Below are 16057 nucleotides of genomic sequence, written 5' to 3' on the forward strand. Positions count from 1 at the left end.
GTACAATGCCGGTCTCGCGTGCGGGGGGGAAATACAGTTGGAGGCCATCGATATTGTCCTTTTCTTTTTGCTGAGGTTTGCGTGATCTGCGCAAAAGGACAGTTAACCCATTTTGGGCGGGAACCCCTTTTGGTGTTTTAAACATATGTTATAATTTAGCTATTGAAAAATAGCAGATCTACAAGCTCATAGCGCGCCACCGAGTGGCGCGCTACGAGCTTGTAGGTCTGCTATTTTTGAAAAATCGTGAAAATATTTATTTCAGAAAACTGGAGGATTTAGAAGGATTTTTTTTAAATTTTGAGGTCAGGCCTAAATAGGTCAAATGATAAGGGACAATATCGGTGGCACCCAACTGTAGCCAATCTGCAAGCTCATGATTGCATGAGCGTGAGCTTGTAGATTGGCTATTTCTTTCCTCCTCCCGCGTGACACTACTGCACGACAACGTCTACATCAAGGCTCAAGGTATGTCCAAGAGCCAATTATATGGATCTTTTCTGTGAGTCTGGGTAATGCGAGTTGTAATTCTATAAACCCTCCTTAAATCAAATCTGGACTTTTAATGAGCTCCGTCCGCAGAGACAAAAGCCGGGCAGACTGTCAAGGGCAAAACGCTTGTTTAAAAACCTGTCCAATTTCGTACTTCTTCTTCTTCTTCGTGCATGTCCCATAACGACCCCCGCCGCCGCACATGTGGGAACTGTAAATATGCCGTCCCAGGTGTTAGATACCGTATACCAGTGGTTCCCAATAGGCCGTCCCAGGTGTTAGCGGTAGCTCCACTGATACCGTATACCAGTGGTTCCCAATAGGCCGTCCCAGGTGTTAGCGGTAGCTCCACTGATACCGTATACCAGTGGTTCCCAATAGGCCGTCCCAGGTGTTAGCGGTAGCTCCACTGATACCGTATACCAGTGGTTCCCACTAGGCCGTCCCAGGTGTTAGCGGTAGCTCCACTGATACCGTATACCAGTGGTTCCCAATATGCCGTCCCAGGTGTTAGCGGTAGCTCCACTGATACCGTATACCAGTGGTTCCCAAAAGGCCGTTCCAGGTGTTAGCGGTAGCTCCACTGATACCGTATACCAGTGGTTCCCAATAGGCCGTTCCAGGTGTTAGCGGTAGCTCCACTGATACCGTATACCAGTGGTTCCCAAAAGGCCGTTCCAGGTGTTAGCGGTAGCTCCACTGATACCGTATACCAGTGGTTCCCAAAAGGCCGTTCCAGGTGTTAGCGGTAGCTCCACTGATACCGTATACCAGTGGTTCCCAAAAGGCCGTTCCAGGTGTTAGCGGTAGCTCCACCGTATACCAGTGGTTCCCAAACCTTTTCATGTCAAGGACCACCAAAATGATACTCATTAGGCTGCGGACCCCCCCCCCCCCCCCCCCCCCCCCCCCCAATTTAAAAATATTATGCCAAGGACCCCCATAAGAGCAGACCTTTTACGGCTCTAGCAGTGATGGTCAACCATTTTCATTTCAAGGACCCCCAAGTTTGACCTGAATTAGGCTACGGTCCCTCATTTAATGGCATTTCTATCTCTGAGACCCCCAATGTATATTGTAAAATGTATTTACAATGAATTTACAATGAATTTGAGAATGTACAAATGGAACCAAATGGACCCGTTGTACACTCTCTGAGTTGCAGACCCATAAGGGTCCATTTGGTTCCTAACTATCATTTAGCTGGGGACCCCCTGGAACTCCCTCAATGACCCTTGGGGGTCCCCGGACCCCAGTTTGGAAACCACTGCCGTATAGCATGCTAGTGCCGCCAGCTTATCACCAGACAATTAAGAGCAAGTAGGTCAGGACTGTGAAGGACTGGGGCTAGCAGTGGTGAAAAAAGTACTCAATTGTTTAAATACTGCATACTTTGTAAAACTACTCTGTTACAAGTAAAAGTTCGGAATTCAAAATGTACTTGAGTAAAAGTACAGTACCAAAAGTAAACGTACTCATTATATAAAATTTCAGATAGTGGTCCGGGAAAGAAAAAAAAGCATGACTGTTTAGGAAAACATCTAATCACGCATTCATAGCCCAGATCAAAATGTCTGTATACAAACGTCTAAAGCAGTATTTCCTGGTAGAAGACATTTAGACTAAACAAAATGTCTAGTTTGTCAACCTATATTTAGAACAACGTAATAGGGTGTTCAATAGCACTGATTTATGCCAAAAATAAATAAATAAATAAAAACCCAAAAAAATGGAGTTAGGTGGTTTCCTTGCATGGGACAGCAACTCTAATAGTATCATAAATGTCCTGTTCTTCCAGAAATAACTTTAATGAAAAACACTGCTCCAATGCGACACTGGAAAACATAGTGAAGGCGTGATGATTCGGTCTATTAGTAAGAAACCTACTGTCATTGCTTATCCAACTTAAGGACTTCCATACTAGATTCTGCTATTAACTCAAAGAGTCCAACCTGGATCCCGGATCCTTCTGGAACAGTGATCTTCCAGACACAGTTGAGGCTGTTGAGGTATGGCTCGGGGAACCCGGGCGACAAGATGGTTCCCGTCCGCTGGGTGAGATTCCCCCCGCATGGCACTGCAGGACAGGGAGGACAGAGGAGGGGACACAGGGACAGGGGGGGACAGAGGAGAGGAGACAGGGAGACAGGGAGGACAGAGGAGGGGAGACAGGGACAGGGGGGACAGGGAGGACAGAGGAGAGGAGACAGGGACAGGGAGGACAGGGAGGCTCGGATCAGTGGATTTGTGAGAGATCATACAATAGGCACGTTACTCCGAGTCATGGGTGTCATTTCAGCAAATTATAGAGGGGTGCAAAGGGACTGGGCCATTTATTGTTATTTATTCTTTTTCTTCTTTCTTTATTTGTGAATATAAATCCAGGCATGCATGCTGGAAAGGGAAGAAAGAAAACAATGGTTCATTGTTAAAGATGGAGTGCCATGATTTATTTCCACCCTAAAACATGATCATCAGGTCTTATTGTTATATAAGGAGGAAGAATCTTTTCAAAAAAGTGTGCAGTATTTGTTAAAATGTCGTTTTTATGTGGGCACCCCCACCAGTTCATTAAGTATGCCTGGTTTGCCTGGTGGGTGGTGATGGGTGGCGATCCACCTGAACTTAAGCCGCACCCACAGCTGTAGTTGTATGATAAAGGGGGAGGGGTTAGGGCCGGGGAGGGGCTGATAATGTGATGTCCCTGTATTACTTTTTGTTTTTTTGTTTGACTGTCAAGGGTTCAGCCTCCATTAAGAAACCCTAAACAAAGGGAATACATCATTGTACATAAAAACAACTCCAGGGTGTCTAATGAAGTACTGTCACCTCATAGACACATGAAAAACTGGAGAAATACAAAGATTGTGGCACTGACTCTGTCTAGTCAACAGAGGAGACAGCACATTCAACTCTAATTATGGTATTCGAGTTAAATACCAAAAATATATACCTAATACAATGGTTTCCAAACTTTTCAGCCCGTGACCCAAAACAGAAATTAGATATTCGCCCGGGACCCAAACTAGTGGAAATAGCCGATCTACAAGCTCACAACGTGGCTATTTTCATTTTATGAAATTTCTTTAGTTTTTTCTTTCATTTCATCACATTACTGATTAACGATTAATTCATGAACATTTTGCTTTTTTGGAAAATATTTTGAAATAATGATTAAAAACCAATAGGAAACAAATAACTAAGGGGACCCATAACAACATGTCCGCGACCCACAAATGGGTCCCGAACCACTGTTTGGGAACCAGACAGTGCCCTAATGTTCATCTGCTTGTGTGGCGCTATCCATGGTGCTGAATGTGTGGGACTTGGTTATAACAGTGAAGGATGCGTGACTGTGCTTTTGTGTCGCTCTCCATGGTGCTGAATAGCAAATGAATGTAGAGCCTATGCCCTGCTATGGCATGGGTAAATACAGTAGCATGCATGTCACGAAAACGTGATAAAAAGAGTACTTTTCATTCCTATATGATTTCTATTCTACCACCCCTTAAAACAAAAAAAATCCCAAAAGAAAAAAAAAGAAAAAAAAAAGATTATACCGGTATATATATATATATATATATATATATACACTTTCCCTCCCATTCACAAGTTAATTGATGTACAACAGCTTCCCTCCCAATAACGAGTTACACAAGTTACGTTTTCATTGTCTAATTCGCGCTTTTAATACGTTTTAAGACTTACGGGGTTTCCATCAGACAAAATGGGATAGGAGACGCGTTTTGATGATGTCATCGGAGAAAACATCCGTCGCACTGGCATGCAAAGGGTTCTGGGAAATTGAGGCCCAATGCATTGCAATGGCGGCGGTGGTGCAGTGCGGTGCGGGCACGTTCCTCCTCCGCTCTGTGTTGTTGATCGCCACTTTGGCTTATCTTTCGACACTACGACAAGCGATTACACCATTTTAAGGTGGATTATCATGAAACGGAACGATGATGTCGGCGCGGTGGTACCTCAAAGGTTAGTGAAAACTAGGCAGGGAGATGGAGCTCACGATTATTTAATCCCGCAGTCAAACTGTGCAGAGCAGCGCAGCTGTAGCAGAGGACATTACATCCTTGACCTGAATGTCACATCCCCGCTAGTTTCACCACACACAGGTGTGCTGATGATATGTTCCAAATGTTTAATTCCTTGAAGTTAAATTAGTGGCTATATTCGTACTTTTGAGCAATTTATTTCTGTGATACAATATTTGTTCTACCGAAATACTATCACCCAATTTACACCTAATACACTCATAGAAGGTAAAATTGGACTCTCATGGGTGAGTTATGCTAACACTTACTGTTTACACAGAGAGAAGACTAACTAGAAATGCACTCTGTCGAGGTGCATGCACTTGCAGTGCATGCAGTGCATGCTCGTGCACGCACACACACAAACCGGCACTAACAAGTGGGCAGCGGTGTAAAGTATAACTACATTTACCGTACAAGTACCGTACAATTTACTCACTATGGGACCCTGACGAAGGCTGGTTGCCGAAACGCGTTGGTCCTCCCTTTTTTGTGTAATGATCTTTGCCATGCCTTAACTAACAATAAAGGCTTTTTTCACCTCACTGGAGTGCCTTGGATCCTCTCCTTTATTTTGTCATGATTTAACCTCGCCAACGAGCACCTGTATTCAGTTCAGCAAACAAAGGACCACGGCAGCGCTCCCTTCCTCTATTCAACGTACCGTACAATTTATTTGATTTTGATTAGAAAATATAAACACTTGGTCATTTGAAGATTTGAAGGGTATTTTCAAAAAATGTTGTACACATTTCAACGTGTAAAACAGGACATTCTGCAATATGCTCATATTACTATTACTCATATACTTGTAGTACATTTTGATGCCGAAACTTTTGTACTTTTTTACTCAAGCGCATCTTGAATACAGGACTTACTTCACTCAAGTACAACATTTGAGTGCTTTTTTCCACCACTGCAAGATGGCCACAAGGCACTGATACAGAACCACCCACCCTGTAACTCAGCTGCCAAACAGTGGACACATCACACACACACACACACACACACACACACACACACACACACACACACACACACACACACACACACACACACACACACACACACACACACACACACACACACACACACACACACACACACACACACACACACACACACACACACACACACACACACACACACACACACACACACACACACACACACAGCACAGCGTGGGATGGTGCTTACAATCTTAAAACCTGGTCTTCCCTACTTGTTTTGCTGGATGCACATCTGGTGACAGCACTCGAGCACAGAGGTGAGCATCTGCTCAACGGTGTGCTGCGCGCGTCTGTGTGCGCGAGCGTGTTCCGTTCATGTGTGTGTGTGCATAACCCCCCGATAGTGCATTTGCCACCTGTGAGTCGCATGGTTGAGTTTCGCTGTACCCACCGCAGGCAATGTCTGGCAGCCCTACACCTGTCTAGTTAGACACTCCACACTTTGGGAATATGACAAAGACAAATGGAAAATGACACACGGAAATATATAGAAACACGGACAAACACTTCGTACGAATGTGTGTGCGTGTGTGTGTGTGTGTGTGTGTGTGTGTGTGTGTGTGTGTGTGCGTCCGTGTGCGCCCCGTCCTCCAAACATCCTACCTATGCAGCTGGGCATGGTGCTGTTCCACTGTGCCAGGGCGTTGGGTACGGTCAGACACTCGATGGCGCTGGAGCCCTCCAGCGCGTAGCCCGGGCTGCACTCGAAGCGGATCGCGGCGCCCACGGCAAAGTTGTTGCCCATGCGCCGCCCGTTGCGGGGCTCGGGGACCGAGCTGCACTGAGTGGCGCTGGTCCTTGGAACGGCTGAGCGCGGGAGGAGAAAGTGGATGAAGGAATGAAAATAAAAGATGGTGCGATTAGAGGACAAAGGAGGACAGCTCGCAACACGCAGCACTGACTTTAGATGATCAATACATTGATTTTTAACCCATTTAGGCCTGACCTTGAAATTTAAAAAAAATCTTCTAAATCCTCCAGTTTTCTGAAATAAATATTTTCACAATTTTTCAAAAATAGCAGACCTACAAGCTCGTAGCGCGCCACTCGGTGGCACGCTATGAGCTTGTAGATCTGTTATTTTTCAATAGCTAAATTATAACATAATGTTTAAAACACCAAAAGGGGTTCCCGCCCAAAATGGGTTAAGAAGCACAACAAAGTATATCTAAAGGGGATATTCAGCTATTTATTTTACCACCGAATGGTTTTGCGTTGCTGTTTTTGTGTCGAAAAATAAAAAAATAAAAAAAGGATAAACGTAAATTATTCATTAAACTTTCTGAATAGCTGCATTGGCCTTTGGATATCTGTAGCGAATGTGATTTCTGGTGCATTGTTCAGGGAGCATGTCAACACAACAGGAGTAGAACCAAATCAACAGGCCTACAGATGCAGTACAGTTACACTGTAAACTCCTCAGTTCGCAATTAGATTCTGAGAGCGTATACAATTCTGTTTCCATTAATGGTCCATTAGCCAAATGGACCTGGAAGGGTCCAGATCCTGAACACAGCCTGTACAAACGGAACAAACCATTCTGTTCCATATGCACACACACACACACACACTGATGTGCGTGTGTGTGCGTTCGTGTGTGTGTGTGCCACCCCTCACTACTGTGTCTGCCACCTGTGCTTCGCATGGTTGAATTTCACTGTACTGCTGCAGGCAATGTCTGGCAGCCTACATCTGTCTGGGAGTGGCTAGTACACTCACATACAGTATGCATGGCGTTTAGGCTATTCACTCCTGTCCTGGAAATGGAACCATGGGAAGGTTGGAACAGCCAATGTGAGTAGTACATTGTGCCTTTCCTGAAACTGGCTAACTACTATTGTAACAGCGAGAAATGTCTGTGGTTGAGCATTCTCGTTACGCACTGAACACAGCATGTGCACAATTGAAGTGATTGATAGGCCTACTTATTAATAGCCACAAGGAGCCGGTGAATGTAGCTATAGTATTCTGATAAACATTCATTATGTGCATTTTTCATTTCGGGTTGGGTGTATAAATCATCATCAACTGTATTACAGCCTTAGGCTATGTCGTATAAATAAATAATTAAAATTATAAAACGGAAAGGATTATTTTCTTTTTTACTGAGACTCGACTTGAAAGACTTGACTTGTACTCGACCCGACCCAACCGAGAGAGAGAGAGAGAGAGAGAGAGAGAGAGAGGGTGCATGCGTGCGTGCGTGCGTGCCTCACCCTGATAAACCAGATGGAATCCTTTGGAGCTGGCTTGACCTTTGGAGGTGAAGCGAATGAGGACCTGGTTGGTGGTTGCCAGTGGCAATGACTCGCCTATAAAGGGGAAACAAAGTTAACATCAGAGTTTGTAATAATAATTGATTTCTCTGAAGCAACATGTAGCCTTGGTAGATAACAAGGTCAAAGGCTACTGACCACTGTCTGACCAGTGTTCACGGGGGAGTCGCCTTCAAGTTGCCTTTTTTGTCATTAGTTTTCATTTTGTTAAATCCGACATTTGTAGCCGTTACAAAAGATACAAATTTAAGTTGAGCTGGATTCAAATTCCAGATGCAAACCTACAACAGTAGCTCCATGACACAGCGACTCTTTGTATCTTGTAGCGCAGCATTATTGTAGGCTTGATGTGTAGGTGCTAGATTCCAATATGGACTAGCCTATAACTGGACTCATTGCAATTGTAATTATTAGGTTTGTACATAATAGTATCCAACAGTCAGGGTCAGTTCTATGTCTGTAAAAATCGGTTGTCAGAATGAATTTCAGATTTCACCGATCCAATTGGGGTTTGGGTCCATAATATGTCGAAACTAAATCAAATCATTAGGGTTCGGCTATGTTTGAAACAAAGGACGTTTCAAACATATTCCGGTGCAGTGGAAAGATTAGCATGCTCTGATGGTCAAAAGAAAAGAACAAAAAGCATTTTGATGCTGTCAGTAATGATTTCTCAGTCCAATTTACTGCAGAACACCCGCGCGCCTCGCCTCGCCATGAAGCCTGATTTATATACTTCATCATATCACGCCGTCGCACAACGAAAATAGCAGATCTACAAGCTCACACTCCGCCTGATGCGATGCTAGCTTGTGACGTGCGGCGTACAGATCGGCTATTTTTGGTGAGCATGGATTAAGCATCGCAGTTCCACGCGGTGCGTGGTTGGAAAGCTGCTAATGACGATAGTCTGACAGCGGAAAGACGATGAGATCAGTGGGAAAAGGTCGATACAGACCTGTCGTCAAACGTGGAAACCACCCCCTCCAGAGACGCTACGTTTTAATTGGGTAGATGCTTACTTTATGCATCCTCACGGGGACATTAAGGTGTTACAGCAGCTCATATCTCTGACAACAACAACAAAATAAGTGACAAGCAGGCTCGAAGAACAAACGAAGCGACGGCCTATAATAAAAACTAAGAAGAGGCGTCTGTAGCGTTATATAACAAGTCTAGGAGTTAAAACCTGATGTGGTTCACTGTAAACATTCAAAGGACACGTCAGCGGCACAGCGTTCCATTCAATATCTGTTCATGGCTTTGGTTACGGTTTTATTGTTGACAATAACGTAAAGTTGAAGTAGAAAGTAACAATGCAAACAGTTAAACAGAATAAAGAGTACGTTGACATACCGTGTTGAAATTAACTGTGTGAATTGGGGTCCCAGATACAAAATCAAATATGAATCGAACTGTGGGTAAGTGAAATTAAATTGTACTGCTTTTTAGTTTATCTTTAACATAGCTTAAATTAGAACAGCATATGTATATGCTAAGTAATGGTGCTACTGCTGTCATAATCTATTTTAGCCCCTTTGATGGATTTCCTGTCATGAAAACAAAATGACTGAGACAGATGACCTGACACAAAGTGGCATCATATTGGCGCTGTTGGACAGACATCTTGCACAGTATCATCATTTGACATGCTGTAAACTATTTCATAAGATAGATGACATCAATATAATTGTACAGTATATTTGTTGCACAAAAGTAGAGACAATTGTGATGATCTGCTGTGATGAAAATGTATGCCCAAAAATGTGCATGTACACTCCATGCTGTATGTGCATTTGCTCCCAAGGGCTGCGGTGGTCCACACACCTATTAGGACATTTTAACATAGGCTTTAATCAAAGGTATAAACAAGAGCTCGTAAATTGGATCCAATGGAACAAAGGTTTCTTTTCCCATTTGGTCGCCACCGAAAATCGACAACATTTAACATTGTTTAATCTAACATTGTTTAATCAACAAGGGCGCTCCTCTAACCCTTAGGCCACCACTGCCCATCTGTGCGTGCGTGCGTGCGTGCGTGCATGCGTGCGTGCGTGCGTGCGTGCGTGCGCGCGTGCGTTCCTGACTCCTCATGTGTGTTTGTGCGACAAACTGTGCACCCGCCAGTCCCACCCGTCAGTCCCTTTACATTTCCGCGCGGCGTGCCCTTGAGGCAAACCTGTCAACAGTTTGTTCCCGTCGGTGTCCTGAGCGAACTCGGACGGCACAGTCCCGCAATTTACTCCGGTTTTCACCACGGGGGGCCGCAAGGCATGCTGGGTAGTTTATTAAGAGGAAGTCTTTGCTGTCGTGGGGACAGTGTTTCATAATGCCTGAGTGGGCAGCTATTAATCCAGACAGAACAAACAAGGTGTGTCAGCGGGTGACTCCATATGAATGATCCAACTACTGTAGTAGGGACAGCCATGCCGTGAAAAATTTACAAACAAGCATGTAAAACGTGATGAGCCGAGTTCTCAGCTTTCGCTTGAATAATTTGTTGGGGCCGTAACTGACTGAGGTAGAGAGAGAGGCTGTGTGGTGAATCAGAAGTTAAGTGGTTCGCCTCCCTTTTCTGCCCATGGCTACGTGTTGATGTGTCCCTGTCTGAGCAAGACACTCAGCATAGTATAGTGACCCCTGACAGTCCAACCAAATGACTAGAGGGAGACTAGCTAGATGATCTAAGCTGGCAACGCGCTGGAAGCTTTTAGATCGTCCTTGTAGAAACTAGGGCAGATTCACACTAAGGTCCAGGTTACGCACTCGGGACCACTTGGCAGATGTTGTGGTGTAGTGTGAATGCTGTGTACCGTTCCCCGGAGAGGTCCACCCAACCGTTCCCGGGACCGAATGGAGGTAGTCTCGGGACCGATTGAAGCGTACTCGGATACGGATCGATGCAATGTGAAAGCATTGAATACAGTTAGAATCATTGGCCAATGTGAATCATGGCCAGCGGGGGACCAGGCAATCGTATTCGGGAACAGTTAGAATCAAACAGACTCAATGTGAATCTGCCCTCACATGCCCAGAATCAGGACATCCGGATTCATGTGTTTAAAAGGTAGGAGTGTCTGTCTGTATTATCTTTTCTGTAAAGGTTTCGTAGTGTAATGTTTTTATTCTTTTCTTGTCTAGTTTTGTTTCATTTGTTGTCTTAATGGTATGATTATTTTATGTACATTCTCAGTTATTCCCTTGTGACTTAACTGAAAAAGCAATACAATTTTAAATCATAAAAAAAACAGACAATACATTTCCAGGTAGGTGACAACAGGAGAGAGTAGCCATTTATCAGCTTAATTTTTATAGTGGTCCAGTTCCAAATTTGTCTGCTCATTTCTTTGTGTCATAACTTACAATTCCACTTGTTTAATCTGTAATATATCCTGGCTGAGTTCTCTATCCTGATTGGATACAATTGGTAAAAACAAAATGCATTTTCTGTTTAATAAAAAGCTGGAGAGACATGGAGACGCCTGTTACTGAACAAACACTCTATATAGCAATGAGTACTAACACAATATAGAGCTTTTTAACACTCATTTTAAGAAAGTCACTTACTCTTTCTCTATATGTAGAAACAAAAACTGTACGAAAGCACATAATGCATTTCTAGTATGTTATCTCAGCTTCCTGCTCCATGTTACAGGACACTGAGGACAGAGCCACTGTTAACTGAATCAAATCTCTGAAGTCCATGTGAGCTCACTTTTCAATGGCAGGCTGGTTCACACAGTCAGCAGGTTGGGGTGCCATGCACTGCTCAAGGACATTTTGGGCTTTTGAGGTACTTTGGCAAATTACAACGGTGCAATCTTTCCAAAGCAGACCTATATCCTCTCTGCACTTGAACGGGATTAAGTAAAGTGGGGATTGGGGATTATATACTTTGGAAACCGTACTTTACACTTTGCAAATGAATGATTATCTGGGAGTACGGTGACAGTGTAACACAGATAATGTGAAGTGCACTGATGTTACCCGCAGAGAGGTGGTCAAATTGAATTGAAGTTGAACGAAAATTGACTTTCCAATCACATTTTAAATGAGGACCAAGTTAGTAACAAAGGGCTTGGTTGAAATCAATTTAGAAATTAGCATTTAGATAAGTCTCTTCCAATTTCTCTATTGACTCTTTTATGTACCACGTCACCCGCCCCGCCGTTATCTTTCCTGCACTTCGTAGTCGTCCATTTATTCAACCCGTTTCTTTCCTCTAATTTCCACGTGTTTATCTACACGGCCTCCGTTAATTCCGCGACCGCTACCTTTCACTTTCCTGCCAAAAAGAGCGATTTGTCCCGTCTTTTTTATTTTAGTTTTAGTCACAGTCTCTTGGATAGCTTTCATATAGTTTTTGTCACATTTTAGTCACCTGGAATGTTTTAGTGTCTAGTTTTAGTCGACTAAATATCTTACGATTTTAGTCGACTAAATCTACAGTTGATTTAGTCAACTAAAATGTATTTTGGAGGGCCTTGATGCCGTCATAATGACTATTTTACACTTCCAACATGCAACCAAGTGTAAAATGACTTGTGTATTTTACTTATACTGGATCTCTTCTCCACTATAGCTACTCCTAACATTTTAGTCTATAGTTTGTATTTGTTGACGAAATTGTCAATGTATTTAGTCATATAGCTCCGTTTTCAAAATCAACACTGCAATGACGAAAACAATGCAGAGGATCGAGTGAGAGTGCAATGTCCCCTCATGCTTGCTTGTTGTATATTAGCCAACATAATCACTCCACCTCAGTGTTGTTTTTGACAGTACATTTTAGTTTTAGTCATAGTCTTTTGAATAATTAATTTAGTTTTAGTCACATGTTCTAGTGTTAGTTCAGTTTTAGTCGACTAAATGTCATACGATTTTAGTCGACTAAATCTACAGTCTAAAATTTTGGTTGCATGCTGAAAATAGCAGATCTACAAGCTCACAACGCGTCTGCTATTTTCAGCATGCAACCTAGCATAAAACTGGATCTCTTGGCCACTAGTCCCTCCCTAACATTAGTTTTTATTTGTTGACGAAATTGTCAATATATTTAGTCTTAGTTTTTTAGTCATCATACTGTAGATTCATTTTTCTTTAGTTTTTAATTGGTGTTAGTCAATGAAAAAAGGTAGTCGTCGAACATTTTTCGTCTTAGTTTTAGTCGACGAAAACAACACTGCTCCACCCACACCATCATGGTGGAAGAGTAATTATGCAGTGCCATGCACCACCTAAATGTTACGTCCGGGCGTGAACATAACTTGTCTAGTGTACTTGTGTGTGGGTGAAATCCCACCATTCTATATTTTTTGTGTCAGGTGCTGCATGTGTGCACATAATTATGCATATTTATGTATGCATAATGTATGTGCTGATGATGTGTGGGACACATTAACCATTTTCATGCATAATGCATGTTTTGTACTCATATATTGTATGCACGCGTGCATAATGTTTAGATGTGCGTGTGCATGTGCATGTGCGTGTGTGTGTGTCCATCTTCGCATTTTTTAGTGCAACTTGTGTGGGGGTGTGCGTGTGGGGGGGACTCCTGTTTCTTCACCCTCCCACAGTGTCTATTCACTAAGCTAATACAAAATTGGCGCTTTTATCCGCAAGTGCACTATTCTCCTAAAAAAGTGCACTAAGCCTCCGGACTATAAGCTGACCCCCCTCAAGAAAAAAAAACAAGAAAAAACCCTGCACTCTCTCTCGCTCAACCCCCGCCCTGCATCGATGGGAGGTTCAGTACAACCATTCAAGTTGTCCGTTTTGTGAAACCTCTCAATTAACCTTCTGCCTTTCAATTCCCAGAACACACCTCCATCCTCGGCTAGTATTTCAACTGGACTGCCTTTTATTTTGTAGCCCTCCAAAAAACCACAATTATTTACAGTGGGAAAAACCCAAACCTACCCAAATCCGCCGTGTACAAGCACAAGCGAGCACACGTGGTGGGTGTCCGCACCTCTGTGTCGTACTCGTACTGTACTGTACATGTGCCATCAGGTTCACCTGCAATGCCAACGCGGATGTACTGTGTTGTGTGCATTGTAGTTGCCATGTGTGCGCGCGCGTTTGGAGCCAGCCGGTCTAGTATGTTACCCCAGTGCCTCTTTAGTTGTTGTTATCGTCTCCATTGACTCCTGTTCATAGCTCTCAGGGGCCCACCTACCACCACAGCAGCTCTGCCTGTGTCAGCACGTTTGCTTAGAGGTTTAACAGGGACCCCACAATGTGGGGTCTGGCTCAAACAACACTTTATTTAACCTCCTGTCATGTTTGGAAAAAAAAATAACGGAAGATCGAAGACGATAGTTAAATCACACTCGTCCCTCCGGATCCCGCCACTGCTGCTGATGAACGCCTCCAGTAGTACGCTGTACCGTTGCACGTGCTGTTTCATGCAAATGGTCCCTTGTTGTGGTTCTTTGCGTGCGTGTGTGCGTGCGTGCGTGCGTGCGTGCGTGCGTGCGTGCGTGCGTGCGTGCGTGCGTGCGTGCGTGCGTGCGTGCGTGCGTGCGGCTACTGATAAAAACTCCTGGCGCTATGCAATAAAACAACGCCGCCGCGAAGCTCAGCAATATCAACCAGACAGCTGCAGTGCACAAACTTGTTCATCAAAAAATGCCAAAAATATATGTCGGTCAAGCTTTGGCTTACATGGACATCAATGTTAACCTGACTCCGCCAGATGGGGCAGCAGAGAGTACACTGGGTCCTCCTGCTCCCATCTGGGAACTCTCAGGCAGACTTGATGCCCGGCCACAAAACGGCCTGGCCAATCAGCGGCAGCTAGAGGCGGGATCAAGGCAGCACTGTGTATGCCTTGATGGGAGCAGGAGGGGGGAATGCAGTGTACTCTCTGCTGCCCCATCTGGCGGAGTCAGGTTAAATCAATGTGCCTTGCTGCCTCAAAGCAAAGGGAAAGTACCCCAAACTCTAAAGTCCTCCTATGATCTTCGCAAGCAAAGAACCAGAACCATCACGTGTGTGCGTGCGTGAGTGTGTTTGTTTACCTGTGTGTGCTCCAGACAGGGAACTCAGTACCCGGGCATGCTGCGTAGGACCGTCGTACACCTCTACCACGTCGTTCAGAGCCGTCTGGAAGTAGGTGAACTGGCTGAACACCACTGATGATGGGGAAGGAGAAATAAAGAGGATCAAAACATGGGCCATGTCAGAGAAACATACTGTAGGAAGAACTCTGGAGGAAAATTACACGCGCATGATTTGCTGAAGTAATATGCCCCAAAGTTTCCAAATGTTGCCATCTAACCTCTACAGTAGTTACAGCTGGTGGAGTTGGAGCTAACCAGTAATTATTGTATGTTTTGGGAATGACTTCTTCCTACAGGTGTTCGGAGAGTCAGAATGGGATCCAAAATGTCCCCCAGTTTGTCGGACTGTTGGAGCATGACGTCATATTGAACCCTAGTAAGAAGCATTCAATACAATGTGTCATACAAGAGATGATACATACTGTGCATGTACTTAACTTTATGAATACACAAAATGCACATTTGAGATTGACAATGGCCTCCATCTAAGTCTAAGATGAATTGTCTATAGTTCACTGCGTCTCTGTGATGTTGTTCTCGCTTTCAGTATTTCACCTTGCAGTACGATAAGAGGCGCCTCTGTACCCATTCTGGACGGGAACCCATTTTGGTGTTTTAAGCATTATGTTAGACTTTAGCTATTGAAAAATAGAAGTTCTACAAGCTCATATCGCGGCACCGAGTGCCACGCTTTATCGGCCTCAAGTCTAAATGGGTCTTCATGAGTTTGAGTTTGTTGTCCGTTACAGCTGCAATGCCTTCTATGTGATCTTGTTGATTGTATAAGATGAGTGTCTCTCAGTGCTCAGTCTGATGAAGAGCATGTAGCTCAAACTGTTTTTTGGGTGCAATGAAGCACTACAGTTTGCGAGCGTTTTATATTATTTTCTATAATGTGTTTTCCGTTTATCCTGCACTGACAGTCGCTCAGCACAGCCCAATTTTGGGTTTGTGACGTGCATGTCTGTCTTCTTTTCCATTCACCCTCTAAGCTCTAAGATAGATGATAGCAGGGTCCACTTCCCAAAGAGCATAACAGATAATAGCACAGGAGATGACAGCACTACCAAGGACTGCTATTGCGCAGCAAAAACCAGCCACTCCATTCAAATGTGATTGCCTGACATTAACTTGAAAGACTCAGCCAATCACGCAATCTTGCTTCC

At 44.0% G+C, this 16057-nt stretch overlaps 1 protein-coding gene across 1 annotated transcript in view; it reads right to left on the reverse strand.

The window, feature by feature from the left end:
- Window positions 1–16057, reverse strand: part of csmd2 (CUB and Sushi multiple domains 2) — a gene marked incomplete at its 3' end in the record, with an annotated part of 248131 nt that overhangs the window by 122592 nt on the left and 109482 nt on the right. Inside the window, exons 25-28 of the mRNA XM_079522057.1 lie at window positions 14850–14963; window positions 7765–7860; window positions 6152–6355; window positions 2445–2569 (exon numbers count right to left, since the gene is read on the reverse strand). Coding sequence (XP_079378183.1) covers window positions 2445–2569; window positions 6152–6355; window positions 7765–7860; window positions 14850–14963 — 539 coding nt within the window. The remainder of the gene's footprint in view (window positions 1–2444; window positions 2570–6151; window positions 6356–7764; window positions 7861–14849; window positions 14964–16057) is intronic.

The sequence above is a fragment of the Electrona antarctica genome (assembly GCF_951216825.1).
Source record: "Electrona antarctica genome assembly, chromosome: 15".
Lineage (NCBI taxonomy): Eukaryota > Metazoa > Chordata > Actinopteri > Myctophiformes > Myctophidae > Electrona > Electrona antarctica.